Below are 17715 nucleotides of genomic sequence, written 5' to 3' on the forward strand. Positions count from 1 at the left end.
TAATCAACATAAAATATAGCTGACAGAAAACTGAATACTTTATACAAACGTATCAGCCATTGAGTTTTTGCTCTTTGTTACGAAACCAACTCTATACGTTTTGTGATTTTGTTGGGAAACACAGACAGCAGTGTGAACATGCGTAAAATCATTTTCATTAGGGTTGGCTTCGGTTTCAATAACTTTGGGTGATTTTATTAGTTGTTTTTTTTTTCTTGGTTTCTGAATTTACGTCTTCTCATAAGTTTATATCAGTTCAAATGGTAGACAAGCGTTAACGAAACGACAGTGAACAGCCTAATACAATAAATGAATGTTGATAAACCTTTTGCTGAAGAGTTTTACAAATAAACACAAGTCTCATACGAAACCCACAAGGCTTAATAACATGCGTGTGCGACTTATTATACTTAAAACTTGAGTCATCCTGCTGGACCTGCCCTATCCTTGAAGAGTTCAAGATATTTATTCATGAGGAGGAGGCAAAAACCTTTAAGCTCACTTTAGTACGAGCTTATGCTTACGTACAGTCTTAATTCTGGGGGAGTTGCGACTGATTATCCTCTACTATGTTGTTTGAGCACTTAACTATGATCATGCATCGTAAAGCTTTACAATTACTTCGGCCAACAGTTTGGTTTCTAAATAGCTTTAAAGATGACAGTATTCCTAGATATCACATTCTAACTCATCCTACTTTGATTGGTATTTGATGCAGAGTATGTGTTTCATCTTCCATTTCATTTGATCTCCCTATATAACATTTGGACTTGTGTATGCTTGGGTAATTTTCAGAACAAAAGATTTTGAGCAGATACCGATACTATTAAAATCCAAAATCAAATTGTATACTTAGACATCCAGGAATGGTGACTTCATACACCAATTAAAACAAAATAGATAAAAATAAGATAAGGAGAATGTCACGCCTTGGCTCTTAACATGCAATTCACTTCAGAGCTTCCTTTGTTGTGGCGGCGCCATGTAATCAGAGCTCAGTCTTCCTCTTTGGACATTCTTCTTTGACCCCTGAGATTGAGCCATAGGAGTCATAGCCACGTACATGGAGCTTGGAGATGATGAAACTGCCACTTTGCTTGCTGCTGCTGAAGCTGACGCGGCTACCATTTTCTGTGCACCTTCCCTCACTTGAATGTAGTCGTCCTCTATCATAAATAACTGCAAGAAGCCAAACAAACACAAGTGTTCAACAATTTTATTTTTAATTTTTCAATAAAGAAAAAGAATTATTTGGTTTTGGGAATTGGAGTGAGACAGACCTCGAGATGGCTAGCAACAAAATCTTCCAGCTTCCCGTACTTCTTCTTGTAATCATGCCAGTGCAGAGGAGCTAGCATTTTGCCCAAACGATTTGGAAGCTGTAAAATGAAGAACATTAAACAGCACATGTTATATAAGAAAAGACCACTTCTTAGATTCAATTTCATTGTCTTTGTGGTTAAGAATCTCTCACCGTTGAGCTGATTCTGATTCTTCCACCAGCTGGTATAGTGCGAACGATGCAAGCCAACAGCGACCTTTCATCAAGAAGAGCAGCACTCTCCAAGTTCCTCTCAGTTTTACCAGATGAGATTACACTTTCACGCGCAATGGATCCAACACCATTTGGCTCACCGGGAGAAACCTGACCATTAATCTCCTAACGAAAGAGATCAGAATATATTCCCTGTAGCCGCCAGAAGTAAAATAAAAATTGAGCATACCTCAGGTTTCTGATTTATGGCAACGGAATCTAGCCTTAGCGCATCACGGAACTGTGAAGAAATGTCTTGAAAGTTATTCTCTGACGTATTGGACCCATTGCCAGATTCCACCACCTGTAAAAAAGGAATAACTCTCTTAAAATATAGTATCGTTTTGAACAAAAGTATATTATCAACAAAAAAGCACACACCCCCTACCTGTTCGTTCACAGAGGACGATGGTGTAGTTGATCCGAATTGTGCTCCATGGCTAGTTTGAACATCGAGATACCCTTGATCAAGGGACTGTCCATTGGTAGGCACTTGGTGGTGTTCACTCTTCTCATCAGAACTTACCAAGCCATGTACAACTTGAGATGGATGCACATAATTCTGCCTAGGCATCTCTGAACTAGCTGGTACAGCCTGGGAAGAAGCCACGAAAGACTATATATAACTGTTAATTATAGCAAAACAAAAGGAAGGATGCAATTCAAAACTCATACCTTTTGCTGCAGTAACACTGATTCTGGAACATGAGGTGAAGGTCCCCGAGGTTGAAGAAGCTCTTGTTGATGCATGGCAAACGAATGCAGAGGGGTCACCTGACCCGCTTGAATGTTCTACAAATAAATACTCACAAGAGAAAAAGACAATTAAATATTCTATAATCTCACTTTTGCTTAAAACATTTTTTAGCATTCTAACGCCTTCGAAGTGTACCTTGATTTGGTTCCCACTGTTCTGGATAATCTGGGAGGCACCATTGGGGTTTGTTTTAGAGCCACCTCCTTCTTTTACATTGGCAAGCTCATGCTGAAGCTGTTGCACTGTATGCAAATGCAATCTCTCCATCTCCGCAAACTGAAATCAGTGAGATGGAACAATATAAGATAAAAAGACTAGAATTTATCTCGAAAAGAGAAAATAGAAAATAAAAGATGTTCAGATAAGCAACCTGTCTTTGGCAACCAAGCCAGAGCTGGTTATACTGTTCAGTACGTTCTCGCAATTCAGCCTGCAAGGAGTGATTTGTAGATGATTGTAACGCATCCATCTCTTGAGCACGCGCAATCCAGCCTTGCGCTTCTCTCAGTTGCTCATCCTTGTACATGATAGTTTCTTGAGCAATCCTATTCTACAAGCCAATAAGGATAAGGACTCTGTTGTTAGTGTACTCAAAACTTCAAACATTGGCAATGGGATATAACTGCAAGATCCATAACTTGATCGTGTAACAAAAACACAGGAAAACTAACCTGTTCCTGAAGTTCAGCGAACTGTCTCTCCTTTTCTTGGATATGCTCCTGAAGTTCAGATATTTTGTGTATACTTTGGGACATCTCGGCTTCAGAGTGATCACGCTCCCTTCTGCATGAAAAAAAAAATGTAGCTTGTTAGCTGTTACATATCCACACTCCTAAAACCATCTTACATAATAACTGCATATCAAAAGGCCCACTATGTAAGACTCCTCACCTGAGAGTAGCGAGTTCTTTGTTTTGTTCTCTCAGCAGACCCTCTTTCTCCCAAGCCTGTTAAGAGAGTAGTTACAAGGAAACTTAGCATCCAAAACCATTAAGCTCAATACATATATCTAAAAGAACATACAGCTTCGTTATCAAGCTTAACAGCATGAAGCTCTCTTTCTTTCTCTTCCAACTTCCTCTCCATCTCCCGAATAGACCTATCATTCTCACGAAGTTGCTCCTACAAAAAAAAAAAAGTTCAAAAGAACATTCCTTTACATCTTCCACCAACGAGAGAAAAAAAGATATCAAACCTGCATCCTGGCAGCAGCATTCTCATACTCAACAGAACGAGACTCAAAGCTCCTCTGAATCTCCAACGCCAACATCCGAGCTCGGAGCTCAACCTCCTGGTGCTGTAGCTCCCCTTGTTGTCTAGAAAGGGTACGAATCTGCTCCAAGAGCTCACCATCATCCACCGTGATTGAGTAGTAATCCAAATCACCACCAGCCTCTCTTCCATTCTGCAAACACACCAAAACGTCGTCAAGTGAGAAACAAACCCAAAGGGAAGAAAAAAAAAAAAAACTTTGCCACTAAATTGCCATCGTTACAGTTATATACACAAACAAACAGAGATTGAGAAGCAAGCAGAGAGGGCAGACATTACCACGTAATCTGCGGCGTTGGCGAAGTTGTGAGAATCGGAAACGGCGCGCCACTCTTTCCTTGAGGAAGAGTTCTGAAGAGACCCGCTACGAGTCTCGTTCTCCATTTGGAAAGAGAGAGAAACCCCACTTAAGATCCGAAGAGAAAACTAGGGTTTTTATCGGGGGAAAAGTGAGGAAACCCTAGAGATTCTAGGTGAGACTTAGAAGAAGATTGATGAATAGGGATTACGATTGAGGTGGAGAATAGGTGAAAGGTTTAGAGGAACGGAAATGGTGGGAGATGATTGACGCAGGAGAGACGATCGAGAGAGAGACGACGACTCGGAAACTGTGAAACTCTCTCTACAGTAAGTAGAGAGCATCAAATGATGATTCGTCTATTTTTCTACTCCCCTGGAGTGAAGATCGTGTCTCTGGGCCTCTTGGGCATATTGGGCCATGTTATTTTCAGCCCATTATCTAGGTTCGTTTAAGAAAAACTAAACCGCGCATATTAGTCGGGATCACTAGTCAGTCATTCAGAGAACAACGACGTCGTTTGGTGTTCGGGGCTAGTCCCTTAAGAAAAACTAAACCGGTTTATCTCGTTTGGTTCGATTTGAGAGAGATGAAGGGATCATTAGTCACTAACGAAACGATGTCGTTTCGTTTCGGCATCGGGGCTGGTGGTCTCTTAAGCAAATTCGATTTGGGAGCGATTTGAGGGATTGAGAGAAGGAAGGAAGGAGGAAGAAGAAGATGGGGTACGTGTTGAGGGTGAGAATGGCGTCTTTCTTCGCCGGAGCTGCGACTGCTTCTTTCATCGGCCTCTCTGTTCTCTACAAGGATTACAAAGTCGCTCACGAATCCATTTCTCAGCAGGTTTTTGTAATCGATTTCTGTTTTATTCTCGTATCAGATCCATTTCATTCGCTTCTCTCTTCGTAGGATGTTAGCCTGAATCGATACACTGACTTAGTTTAGCGTAACAATAGGATTTAATGAAACTCCTATCGTATCTCGATCGATTCAGCTTCGTATGCAACCTGTTGACCATTTTATATGAAGGAATTACACAGTTTTGATATTTCATACTATTCGTGATACTTACTGCGTTTGCATTATTTGAAATTACTTTAGATTTAGTTTTTTTTTTGGTTTAGAATCTTGAGATGCTGAATGTTTAACCTGAGAAATGTGAGTATGTTCATTCTTGTTTATATCCATAGAGAGCATTTTATTAATCTGTAGCTTTGATAACTATATGCATATGGTTATTGACTGTAGATACCATCTCTCTGTTTTCTACAGGCAAAGGCTTTTCATGACTCTCTGGATACAAGGATCTCTGCTCTTGAAAGCTTGAGACAGAGTGAAGCTCCTCAGCTTCCTGAGACGACAACTACTGATTAATACCTGTCTCCTGCATTGGTACTCTCTGCTTGCTGATGACGTTGTTGTTGGGTTGAGATGAGATGCCTTTTTTGCGTTTATGAATAACTTGGGACTTGGGAGGTGTTCTTGTATGACTACTGTTTTTAAAAAAAAAAAAACAATGAAGTTAAGGTAGTCTTACAAGGATTGAAACTTGCTGTGACACTTTGCCATGAAAATTTATGTTTCGATCTGTTGTTTTGGATGTTAAGTCAGCAGAATAGAATCCTGCTCTTCAGGCAGATCAAGTTTATTTATTCATGTGTTTTCCTCGCTAAAATTCTAGTGCAAGCACAATGGAAATAAATACAGAACACCAAATTTAGGTAGCAAAAGGAACATATGTTCAAGTGAATACAGTTAGAGAGATAAAAGAGAACCAAAACTATAACCAGAAACATAACGGATTAAGTTTAGATTTGACATGTTCAGATATGTTTTTCCATGGGGTTAAAAGTATGCTACAAAATATATTTTTTATTAAAAGAAGGTTTTTCTATTATAAGATAAAAGATGTTACAGAATTTAATCAATTTAAAAAAAAATTTAATCCGTTATTTGACAATAATTTGTAAAAACGTATATGCAATTTGGGTGAGTCGTTTTGTAAAGTGTAACACCTCTATGTTTTCAATTCAAAGATTAATTGTCATAAGACTCGTAACAGACGACTCTTAAAGAGTGAGTCTCCTAATGAATTTACCAACTACGTTCAAGTTGAGATAGCCTATAAATTCTTAGTTTCGTTTACTAGCAGAATCATCTCATCAAGCAATTCACAATACCCCCACCCCCCCCCCTTAATATATTAAAAAAAAAAGGAAACAACAGGTGCAATGGAAGGTAGGATTGAAATGCTCTTTTCCATGGTTCTAGTTATTGCCACTATTCTTATGAGGCCGGGGCTAGCCATTCCTGGCTCCCCCATTGATATCACAAAGTGCTGGTCATCACTTACCAGCATTCAAGGTTGTGTAATCGAAATCTACAAATCTGCTGTAACGGGTAAGTTTGAAAACGTTGGGCCAGCTTGCTGCAAGGCTTTTACGGATGTTGATGCAAAATGTTGGCCCAAAATGTTCCCTTTGAATCCATTGTTCCCACCTCTTCTCAAGGATGGTTGTTCTCGCATCAGCGCAACTGCACCATCACACACAACACCTCAGTTCCCTATCATTCCTGGTTCTGCAGTCGATCTCACAAAGTGTTTGTCATCACTCGTCAGCGTTGAAGGTTGCGTAACTGAAATCCAAAAATCACTTTTCACAGGGAAGTTTGATAATGTTGGAGCTATGTGTTGCAAAGCTTTCTTGGCTATAGATGCCAAATGTTGGCCACAAATGTTTCCGCTAAATCCCTTCTTCCCTCCTCTTCTCAAAGATGGATGTTCTCGCATCGCAATCGCTTCCACACTCAAATGAAGAAACTATTTAGCCATATATAGTTCAAGATGCGTTAAATTAAGCGTATTATAGATTCTACTTAATTACATTGATCAAGATTCCCATATATCATGGCTGTCCTATGTTTTATCATCTACAATAATATTTTAATTTAGAATTTCTGGCAAATCTTACAACCTTCATCTATTTCAAAACCATTTATAAAATATATATTTCAGTTAGAGATGTTTTCTGGTGTAAAAGTAGGAGAGCTTTGATCCCAACAAATATACAAATATAAATAATTTAACTTGCATTAGCTAGCTATTGCAATTAATCATTTTCTTTTCAACAACATAGCTGCCCAAACTACAATCTAGAGATGGCTAAAAGAATTTTAAACTATTCTTAACTCTAGCTACTAAACTCAATGTAAATTTGGAGAAATAAAAATTTATCATAATTAAATAAAACCGTTATTAGAGAAATTATTGGATACTATGGCTGGTATAATATAAAGTAATGCATAGACATGGCTGGTATAATATAAAGTAATGCATAGACGACGACACACAAAATGTTGGCTCTACCAGACTACCACGTTAGACATGGGAGAAATTGTTCAAATCTCTCCATGACACAGATTATTTTGGCTCTACGTGCAAATTGCAGTTCTTTTATGTTATAAAATAATATTTAAAAAATACGCAAAACAAAACTTGCCCAACTTGTTCCATGTCGTACGACTTTTTAAGGTATTCAAAACAAGAAAACGTGTTTTAATACGTCAAAAGTTCAGAAACGACATGACAAGACAAAGGTTTGCAGTAGTTTACAAAGTTATTTTTGGAATACTAGACCATATCCGGTTAGCTTTTTAGCATCTTTTTGGCTTAAGCAATATTAAATTTAATTAAATATAATCATTGTTCACTTATAATATGGTACTTTAATCAGGATCTTCAGCATTAAGAAAATCTAAGAGAAACATAATATAGTTACAAAGTTGTTTTTAGGCGTGCTTTTTGGTAATACCATATTGGTGCTTTTTGGCAATACCATATTGGTGCTTTTTGGCTTAAGCATACATAATGTGTACTCAGTGGCTGAGAATACGTCATTATTTAATTTTTTAACATTTTTACCAAAAAAAAAAATGCGTCACTGGATCGATACTGTTCAAAGTTATATACAAAAAGTTCCCTAATAATTTATATTGTATATACACACATAATGTGTAGTCAGGGGCTGAGAATGCGTTACAAATGACCGAGAAACACGTGAAGAGCATAAGAAAAAATGGTTCAATTGGTGACAGCTTGAATGTGCATCCCTTTTGCATTTTTATCCATATAATATCACAGTCAAATAAATGTATACAACAAGAAGTTGATCATATCTGTGTTTTAACTTGTTTCCTCGATTTTGTTTTGCCTAGGATTTATATCCTCCTTAGTGCTAGTTTTTGATGCATGGTTGGATTTTATACTTTGGTAAAGTTTTTTTTTGGGTCAAATACTTTGGTAAAGTTAATGAAATGAATTATTCAGTGAAAAACAAATTTCGACCAATAGCATGGACCAATGAAAACGTGTGTGATGATATTTCACAATAGTATGGACCATCGGAAACGTGTGTGATATTTCACAAGTATGGACCATTGGAAATGTATGTGTGTGATATTTCACAATAATATGGACCATGGCAAGAATGTTGTTCCAAATAAGTTGTAGTGATGTGTTTTTTTTTTTCAAATCAAAGAGTTATGGATATTTGCTTAGCTAGTATGTAACTTCATCTGTTTCAGAAGTTGTTTTTTCATATATTTAGGACGACTCTTACAATTGTAATTATCATACATCTTTCAGTGTCGTATTGAACTTCGATCCATGATATATGATTAGGGCTGGGCAAAAAATTCTAACCCAAAAAACCGAACCGAACCCGATCCGAAAAAGTAGCACCGAACCCGAATCGAAATTGATTAAATATCCGAGCGGGTTCAGAATTTCGGTATTTAAAGAACCGAAACCGAATCCGATCCGAACCGAAGTATTTTTGGTACCCGAATGTATCCGAAATAAATTTATATACTTAAATATATACATTATTTTTATATATAATGTATATTGAAAATATTAAAAATATTTAAAATATATAAGATACCTTTAAATTTTCCAAAATATTCGAAAAATATATGCAAATAGTCAAAAGTAAATGTTTAAAATAGCTAAAGTATACTGAAAACACCAAAAATAGTTAAATATCTATTGATTCTTTATCCAAATATTCAAAGAAAACCAATTTATATGTTAAATTAAGGTATTTTGACATATATATTTTGAAAATTTATATGTAATATATTATCTTAATTATAGATTTTGAAAATTTAAAGTATATAATGAATTTTGAAAATTTAAAAAATATTTTAAATGGGTTATCCGAACCCGAACCGAACCGCAAAGATCCGAACCGAATCCGAACCGAAATTTAGAAATATCCGAATGGGGCTGAAATCTTTGACCCCGAAAACCCGAAACCCGAATGGACTGAACCGAAACCCGAATGGGTACCCGAACGCCCAGCCCTATATATGATATTTATAGCTAATTGAACTAATTGTAATTGGATCATAACCATGAATGAGTCTTTTGATGCAAGTTCTTATTAGGTTAGTGACCCACAAAAGAAACAAACTAAGATCTAAAACTTTGTTTCGTTTTAGTGTTTATTCCTTTTATGTTAACGAATCTAGTTAAATAGATATTTTTATGAAATTGAATAATATAATATTTCATTTTATTCTATACAATGTAGAAGATTGAATGGAAATATAAGATTCTTCTATATAAAAAAAGATTCTTCTCTATATAACATATATTTATTTCTTTGTTATTTTCTTTTTCATTTTTTTCTAATAAAGGGCTTTTCTCTTTGTTATTTTCATTCTCATCATTTAGATATGATTTACGAGAAAAGGTCCACAGAGGCGGATCTAACAAATATTACTACAACATGGAGGCATTCCATATTTAATAACAAAATTTTAACCAAAAGTGCATGAAGCATTAGAGATTAAATCATTTGAGTTCTCAATTTCAATAAAACTAATGAAATAATATTTTTTTTTTTGTATGTGGCATTTGTTCCACCTAGGTCCTTCTGGAATTGACCATTTATATATATTTATTCTTTTGAAACAGGATATAAAAAATCTGGTAAATGTGTAATAGTAGAATCTATTGTTAATAAGAGATTGAAATCAGGGATGCAATCATGAGGGATAGTATGTATCTTTTCATGTATTATATAAAAAAATGGAGTTTACAAAAAAAGAGATCGATGTTTTTTGATCAAAAAAATAACAATAAGAGATTTGATGTGTTTCAAAAAAAAAAAAAGATTTGATGTTTTGACATTAATCTTGGATTCAGTATCCAGAATATACCAATTTATTATGCAGATTAGTTATTGTTGGTGCAACTTTTTTTGAAGGAATTTCTGAAATATAAATATTTTTTCCATTGCCTACAAATCAAAACACTAATGTTCTATATCAGCATTTTGACATATATTATTTTGAATTCTAAAACATTATAGTAAAAAATAATAATCTACCTGTCATGAGCACAACAAAACAAACAAAAAAGGTTAAAAATCTATCTGTACAGAACCATACATCAGCAGCCTTTAACAGAGTTCTGTCCAAGTACTTTACACCGTACCCACATCTTCTTTTCTTTATAAAGACACACTCTCCTCTCCTCTCGTTCCCCTTCACATTCTCCTCGCGAAACCAAATTTTAATTCTTTCTTTGTATGGCACTAGCCCTTTTGTCTCACGAGGTATCCGATCTCTGCATCGGCAAACCGCCTCTACGGTGCCTCTCCGCCGTCACAGCCACCGTCGCTGACGTCATCTCTGCCCTCAAATCCTCCGACGAACCTTTCCTCAGCGTATGGAGCTGTGATCACGACGAAACCAACGATGATATTAACAAGTGCGAATGCGAGTGTGTGGGTAAGATCTGTATGGCAGATGTGATCTGTTACCTAACTGAATCAGACAACAAGGCTTTGTCTCTTTCCTCTGTTTCCGTCTCTGTTCTTCTTCCCAAATCTCGTTCCATCGTCGTTCATGTCCAATCTTCTTGCAAGTACGTCACCAATTTTTTTTATTTATTTTTTTACCCAAAAAAAAAAATCATTTTTAAATTTTTTTTTTGTTCATGAGATTGAAGATTTGATCTTTCCAGGTTAATTGAAGCCATTAATCTGATAACCGGAGGAGCACAGAATCTGATCGTTCCGATTCAGACTAAACCAATCACAAAGAGAAGACAACAAACCCGAAACGCTGTCGTTTCTCTAACCACCACCATCGCAACAACAACTCACAAGAACAGCCGACAGTTCTGCTGGATTACACAAGAAGACATCATCAGATTCCTTCTCGACTCCATCAGCGTCTTCTCCCCATTACCATCGCTCTCCATCTCCGACCTCGGCGTGATCAACAGCACGCACGCTATCCTCTCCGTCGACTACCACTCCTCCTCCGCCGCCTCCACCGTCACCGCCGTTTCTCGCGCCATCGCCGATAACATCTCCGTCGCGGTGGTCGACGACGGAGAATGTGACGGAGAAGACACACGTGCGATTTTAATCGGGGAGATATCGCCGATGACGCTCGCTTGCTGCGACGAGTCGGCGGCAGCAGCGGTTGCTACGCTCTCTGCCGGCGATCTGATGACGTACATTGACGGTGGAGGCCCGCCGGAGAGTCTTGTGAGAGTCGTTAGGAACCGTCTCGAAGAGAAAGGTTTGGTGGGTTTGATCTCGCTGGTTGATTCTTTGTCGGGGTCTTCTTCTTCGTCGGATGAAGAGGCTCCGGTGGGGAGGAGGACGAAGTCGTCGTATGGGAGGTCGGTGAGCAGTGCGGCAAGGATGGCGAGGAAGTCGGTGGCGATAGTGTGTAATCGGAGAAGCTCGTTGATGGCTGTGATGATACAAGCGATTGCTCGTAGGGTGAGTTATGTGTGGGTGGTTGATGAAGATGGTTGTTTGGTTGGTATGGTTACTTTTGTTGATATTTTGAAGCTCTTTAGAGGATTTTTGGATGATCAACACTAAGAATCATCATCATCATCATAAGTTTTATTACATTCTTTTTTTGTTAGAAGTTTCATAAACATACAGCCAAAACAGATGTTGTATGAGTTTCTTTTGGTGAAAGTTGCCATAAGACCAAAGTTCCTGAGGAATATTTCGGGTCATGTGTTAAATCTTTGATTTTTGGATCTCAATGACAGTTTTGAATCTTAAATTTCAGCTCATAATCTCTCTTTTTACCACATGGACCAGCTTATGATAAGAGAAGTCAGAACAAAGATTCAGTTTCTCCTCCAACATGATCTTTATATTCGTGTTCATATAATACAAAATAGTATTAGAATTATTATAGTTTATTAGATTTGTTCAAAAATGAACATGAATGAGAAATCACGTTTTTAGACCACGTATATCAGCTGCAATTTGGGTCTCACATCTAGTTATAAACCTAAAATGCAAAAGTTGATGAGTCTTGTGCCTAAAATCTTTTTAAGAATGACAATATTGAATCTAAATTACAAAACAAAACAGAAAAATACATCAAAAATAGGTGTATCGTGATGTTGATTGAAGAATATGCAAGACTGATTCTCTTTTAGTTAATTAGTACACACTTGACTTTACTTTTGTTTTCTAATGAACACACACTTAACTAGTACAAATTTCCAAAGATTTGGTTTTGGATTTGGATTTGTACAGCTAACTTGCTAAGTGCTAACGCGGTTGGTTAAATGCCACGTGATATATAAATCTTCCATTGTGTTTGGTGCATGTTTTAATATGTGGTCTCGTGCGTCTTTGTCTCACTTTGATTGTGAAAGATGGCTATCACTATTGGATCTCAACACTGATATATGCATAACACATTTTGTTTAGGATGCCTTTTCAAGCCTACGCCAATGTTTCACATGCCCATAAACTCTGTTGAACAGAACATAGGAAAGCAGATTTCGTTGCAATGATTAGTTCCAAATCATGACCTGAAATAAGTGAAGACTAGATTTTGATCCGCGTTTTTTAAGTGCGGGATATTTTCGAAATAAATCAAATTTATATTCTATAAATTTGTATTTTTGATTGTGTATCTACATTTAAATGTTTAACATGAAATATTATATTTAATATTCTGAAACTCGACCCTAACATTTTGTTAAACCGACAAAACCGGTGACTTATGTTTAATCCGGTTTGGTTTAAACAAAACTCCTTATTTAAAAGTTCTATAAAACTCGCAAACACGCTAAAACATGAGACTCGACAACCAATTTGGATGACCCATTATGTAATACAATTGACTTAAATTGTCATATATAAAGTATTTTAATTCATGAATATTTAGATGAATGGTGGATATATTATGGACGTGATGCAAATTTTTTAAAAGGTAGCTATACAAAATTTTAGTCAAACTAATTCGTATTTTTGTTTTAAGCATAATAGATCAATATTTGAGAGGATGCATAATAAAATAGAAATAGATTTGAGCATCAACGATTCGTATACGGTCATTACAATTTAGTGATTTAAGTTTGAAATAAATTTAATTGATTATTTATTTATTTAGTTTAATGTTATTTTCACATCTTATTAGAATTTTTTTGATGTTTTATTTTCCGTTTATTTTAAATTTTCAAATTTAATTTAATTATTAATATCAGACTTATTTCAAAAACTTATTTATGAAAAATTAGAAATCTTATACATATGTATTTTTTATAAAAACATTTGTTTAAAAGGTATATATAATCCAATTAAACTTTTCACTAATATAATTTTATGAAAATAAAATAATCATTTACATAACCCGTCTCGTATCAATTTTACTTATATTTTAAAACTTTTAAAATTTTAATTATAGTAAAATTTTATTTTAATTTTCATATTGGTCAAAATTTATTTTATTATAATATTTTCATCATTATTATATAAATTAACTATCGTCATTTAACCCGTCTCATACTTGATAAATATTTAAAACATTCTAATTTAAATATATATATTAAAATAATTAAATTATTTATTAGTTTATATATCTTACTTGATTATTTGTTTTAATAAGCTGAGGTATGTTATAAAATTCATGGATATATTTTATTCTGTTATTTTATAATTTATGAAATAGGTATAAATGGATTAAGTTACTTTATATTTATTAATTGGTGTAGTAATTTAATTATGAGTATAAATTATGTATATATAAATATTATAGAAAATTTATTTCTTACTAAATAAATGAAAAATGAATCAATATCATTTTTAGTATAGTTAATATTAATTATGGCTTTTAATATTAAAATTAAATATTAAAAATAAATGTATATTTAAATTTTAAATAAAAAATATTAAAAGATAGTAAAATAATTTATGATATATGTTTTATAATAAGAAAATTAAATTAATGTAATGGTCTAACATAGAATAATTGTAAATAGATAAAAAATATTGTCATGTTTTAATAGTATTGATATCTTTTGATATTTTTTTGAATTAACTTTAAAAAGTTTTAGTTTAGATATTGTAACTAATTTGAGAGCAAGGAAAATAATATTTTAAATTTGAGATCTCGTCAAAAAATTAAAATTTTGAAACATGGATAAAAATATGTCAAGAAAAAAAAGTAATGGCTTATGTTATTAATAAAAATTGGAAATTCATTATATTAGTTTTAAATATACAAAATGGACTAATCTAATTACCTAAAAACATTTTTTTGTCTAAAATAATCATAAAATAAATTTAAAATTTATATACATATTTCAAATCAAATAATAATTTAAAGTTGATTTATATCAAAATTGATTTAAAATATGCATATATTCAAAATTTTATTTTTACTAAAATATTTTTCAATAACCATTATTAAAAAATGTTTTCAGTATATATAAGAAAAATACAACAAAAAGATTAATTTCATATACCAAATTAAATTATGGTTTTTATATTTCACATTAAACTTTAAGAATATAATATATGTGATTATTTATAAGATGATACATATAAAATACTATTAATTATATGATGGACCAATTATAATTAGTTATATGATATATATATATATATATGATACATAATAGTGAATAAGGCTGGACGTTTAGGTATTCATTCCGGTTTTTTTCGGATCTGTTTGGGTTTCAAATTTCCGGAGTCAAAGATTTCAGCTTCATTCATATATTTCTAAATTCCAATTAGAATTATGACTAGGGCTGGGCGTTCTGGTATCCATTCGGTTCGTTCCGGATCTGTTTGGGTTTTGGGTTTCCGGGGTTAAAGATTTCAGTCCCATTCAGATTTTCTAAATTTCAGTTCGAATTATATCCGGATCTTTGCGGGTTCAGTTCGGGTTCGGATAACCCATTTAAATTATTTTTTAAAATTCATTATATATTTTTAATTTCTTAAAATCTATAAATAAAATAATATATTGTATGTAAATCTGAATAACATATGCCAGAATACCTAAACTTAACATATAAATTGGTTTGATTCAAATTTTGGATCAAAAATCAATAATTGTTTTAAATATTTTTGATGTTTTGAGTGCACTTCCACTATATTAGATATTTATATTTGACTATTTTTTATATATTTTCAAGTATTTAAACCAATCTAAAAGTATTATATATATTTTGAATGTTTTTATATACATTAAAACTAAAAATAATTAATATATATATAAGTATGCACCCGCACGGGAATGCAGGTCAAAATCTAGTTATATCTTAAGCTAAATCATTTACTTTTTTTTTTCCAAAAACTAAAAGGAAGTAAATTTCTAACTTATAATCTTATTTCTCAGCTTATCACGAACTCTTTATTAGATGAATCAAATTTTGATAAAAAATGTCTAATCATTATTTAATCTATTATTTAAAATAATATATTGAAGTAGTTTTTATGCTAAATTTTTTGTGTAGTCTTTTTTTTATCAATTTTGTCAATTATGGATAGCTTATATATTTTCGACATATATATGTGCCGAGATATTTTAATTTTGTCGTTTCTCGTCCCTACTTCCGTCTCGGTGCAACATAGTCCATTTTAAAACTCTTTGCCACCGAATATTTCTTTTTAATTTGGATTTGCCATTTTGCAAGATTCAGCTATTATCCTCAGTGAAAATTCTACCAACTGTGCCCCGGACCATATTCCACCTCAATCCATATACTAGATTGAACCCACGTTTTGCGTGGAGTGAGACCGATATAAAAATTATGTATTCCAAATAGTGATGATCAATCTGGATTATCTGGTTTTGGTTTTTTATTTTGGTTTATAAAAATTAGATATCATATTAAAATTATATTTACTTTGGTTTGATTCGGATTATATAATGCCAGTTTTAGTTTATTCGGTTTTTATTCCAAAAAACTCAAGCTGTATTTATTTTTATAACATTTTGTCAATTTAAGTTTATATAAATATAAATCAAGTTTATTAAAAAAAGTAATCTAATTTTTTAAAATATAATTTTTATGTTTTATTAACTATTAAAAATAGTAATTAAATAAAAACAGCTATTATAATTTCATGAGATAAAAATAAAAAGGAATAATAATATCATACACATTATTAAATAACTAAATTGTATCACAAATGTATGTCAATGAAATACTTCACCTAAAAACAAAAAAAAATAAAAAATTAATGTCTTAAATATCAAGATTATAAAATAAACTTTATTTTTTTATTCAAAAAATAAATAAAGTTTATTTTATAAAACAAAAACTATGAAAAAACAAAAAACTTTGTCTCCAGAAATCACTTGAAAATATATACATTAAAACTAACATCAGATCCTAATGTATTTCTGATATGGCAGGATAAAATAATATTGAGAACTTTCTGTGTTTGTGATGTATTCAGGTAAAAAAATTCAAGTCCAAAACAAAAGTTTTAAAAGATAAGAGATGAAAACAATTCTTTTGCTATTACTTTGTTTGTAGAATGAAAACTAATAGGTAGTGGCATTATCCCTTATATATTATTTTAGGAGCACTAATAAAAAATAACTTTGTCTTCATGTGTGATTTACATGAGTGCCATTTACACTTGGCAACTCCACATGCACTTTCACCACTTAAATCTAAAGACCCTTTATTAACTAGAATAATTACAGGATTTGCCATCATCCATCACATTATAACATTAACTATAATATATGATTCGTTGATATTTTCTAACCAAACAAAAAAACGTTGATAGTCAATGCTATATGATTGTCGATATTTTAGTGATGGAAATAATATTTATATAATGCGTACATACATATATATTTTTATATAACACATGTGACCACCACTAATGTTATATACTTTTATAGTTTCATTTACATTTTTCTCATACATTTACATTTACATATATATCATATATCATACTATAAAAGCTTTCTTAATAATAACAAAAAATATAATGCATTACTATGAAAATGATGAAACGATAATGCATTCTTTTTGTATGAATACATTTTTTGTAGGCTCTAATTTCATTTGTATCTCAATCAAATTCCTTATTAAAGTTCTTTGTATTAGTATTGGCATTAAAAAAATGTATCAATCAAGGTTATATGATATCGTGATTGATAAAACATTAATGTTTACCGACTTTTCTATATTTTGTTAAACAGGATTTTAGTAACAAAGGCAATCAACATTAATTGCCTGATGATATGCGGTTTGAACATTTGAATTAATTTAGGCACATTTGTACACGATTTTAGTAACCAAATGCAATCAACATTAATTGCCTAATGATATTAATTTATGTACATTTTCAATAAGACGATTATGACCACCAGAACCAGGCATGAGAAACATCTCATCTTTCTTGGAAAACATGACACGTGAGGAGAAGAAGCAGGGGTTCTCGATCCTGATGTTGGTCCACTCTGAGTTTCTTTGAGCTGGTCTGCAAAAGCTGATCTGTGGTCCCAAGAACTTGACAGCCACGACACAGTCCTCATCCTCAG

At 33.1% G+C, this 17715-nt stretch overlaps 4 protein-coding genes across 5 annotated transcripts; 3 read left to right on the forward strand and 1 right to left on the reverse strand.

Moving 5' to 3' along the window:
* Positions 1-804: 804 nt before the first annotated feature.
* LOC108847846 (uncharacterized) lies at positions 805-4205 on the reverse strand. 2 transcript variants are annotated; one of them, XM_018621201.2, is made up of 13 exons: positions 3843-4205; positions 3487-3696; positions 3315-3413; positions 3183-3238; positions 2963-3074; positions 2662-2841; positions 2427-2567; positions 2210-2326; positions 1923-2129; positions 1725-1838; positions 1475-1660; positions 1281-1379; positions 805-1179 (listed from the first exon to the last, which is right to left on the reverse strand). In XM_018621201.2, the coding sequence occupies exons 1-13, from the start codon at positions 3945-3947 to the stop codon at positions 955-957; spliced, it is 1851 nt and encodes a 616-aa protein (XP_018476703.1). In that variant the 5' UTR covers positions 3948-4205; the 3' UTR covers positions 805-954. The 2 variants fall into 2 exon arrangements, with proteins under 2 accessions (XP_018476703.1, XP_018476702.1); XM_018621200.2 differs by having other exon boundaries at positions 1923-2150.
* A 285-nt stretch (positions 4206-4490) lies between these two features.
* LOC108844765 (uncharacterized) lies at positions 4491-5513 on the forward strand. Its single transcript, XM_018618062.2, has 2 exons — positions 4491-4704; positions 5134-5513. Exons 1-2 carry the CDS (start codon positions 4582-4584, stop codon positions 5233-5235), a joined length of 225 nt encoding a protein of 74 aa, XP_018473564.1. The 5' UTR covers positions 4491-4581; the 3' UTR covers positions 5236-5513.
* A 579-nt stretch (positions 5514-6092) lies between these two features.
* On the forward strand, positions 6093-6677 carry LOC108845476 (uncharacterized). The gene has a single exon (XM_018618682.1). It carries the CDS (start codon positions 6093-6095, stop codon positions 6675-6677), a length of 585 nt encoding a protein of 194 aa, XP_018474184.1.
* A 3699-nt stretch (positions 6678-10376) lies between these two features.
* LOC108844240 (CBS domain-containing protein CBSX5) lies at positions 10377-11964 on the forward strand. The gene is made up of 2 exons (XM_018617461.2): positions 10377-10795; positions 10895-11964. The coding sequence occupies exons 1-2, from the start codon at positions 10458-10460 to the stop codon at positions 11769-11771; spliced, it is 1215 nt and encodes a 404-aa protein (XP_018472963.1). The 5' UTR covers positions 10377-10457; the 3' UTR covers positions 11772-11964.
* Positions 11965-17715: the final 5751 nt, after the last annotated feature.

The sequence above is a fragment of the Raphanus sativus genome, chromosome 3 (genome assembly GCF_000801105.2).
Source record: "Raphanus sativus cultivar WK10039 chromosome 3, ASM80110v3, whole genome shotgun sequence".
NCBI lineage: Eukaryota > Viridiplantae > Streptophyta > Magnoliopsida > Brassicales > Brassicaceae > Raphanus > Raphanus sativus.

Coding starts and splice junctions, on each gene's coding strand:
- LOC108844240 (XM_018617461.2), top strand. CDS start 10,458: ATGGCACTAGCCCTTTTGTCTCACGAGGTATCCGATCTCTGCATCGGC. Junction 10,796..10,894: donor CATGTCCAATCTTCTTGCAA/GTACGTCACCAA, acceptor TGATCTTTCCAG/GTTAATTGAAGCCATTAATC.
- LOC108845476 (XM_018618682.1), top strand. CDS start 6,093: ATGGAAGGTAGGATTGAAATGCTCTTTTCCATGGTTCTAGTTATTGCC.
- LOC108847846 (XM_018621200.2), bottom strand. CDS start 3,947: ATGGAGAACGAGACTCGTAGCGGGTCTCTTCAGAACTCTTCCTCAAGG. Junction 3,075..3,182: donor AAAGAACTCGCTACTCTCAG/GTGAGGAGTCTT, acceptor TTTTTCATGCAG/AAGGGAGCGTGATCACTCTG. Junction 2,842..2,962: donor TCGCTGAACTTCAGGAACAG/GTTAGTTTTCCT, acceptor ATTGGCTTGTAG/AATAGGATTGCTCAAGAAAC.
- LOC108844765 (XM_018618062.2), top strand. CDS start 4,582: ATGGGGTACGTGTTGAGGGTGAGAATGGCGTCTTTCTTCGCCGGAGCT. Junction 4,705..5,133: donor ACGAATCCATTTCTCAGCAG/GTTTTTGTAATC, acceptor TGTTTTCTACAG/GCAAAGGCTTTTCATGACTC.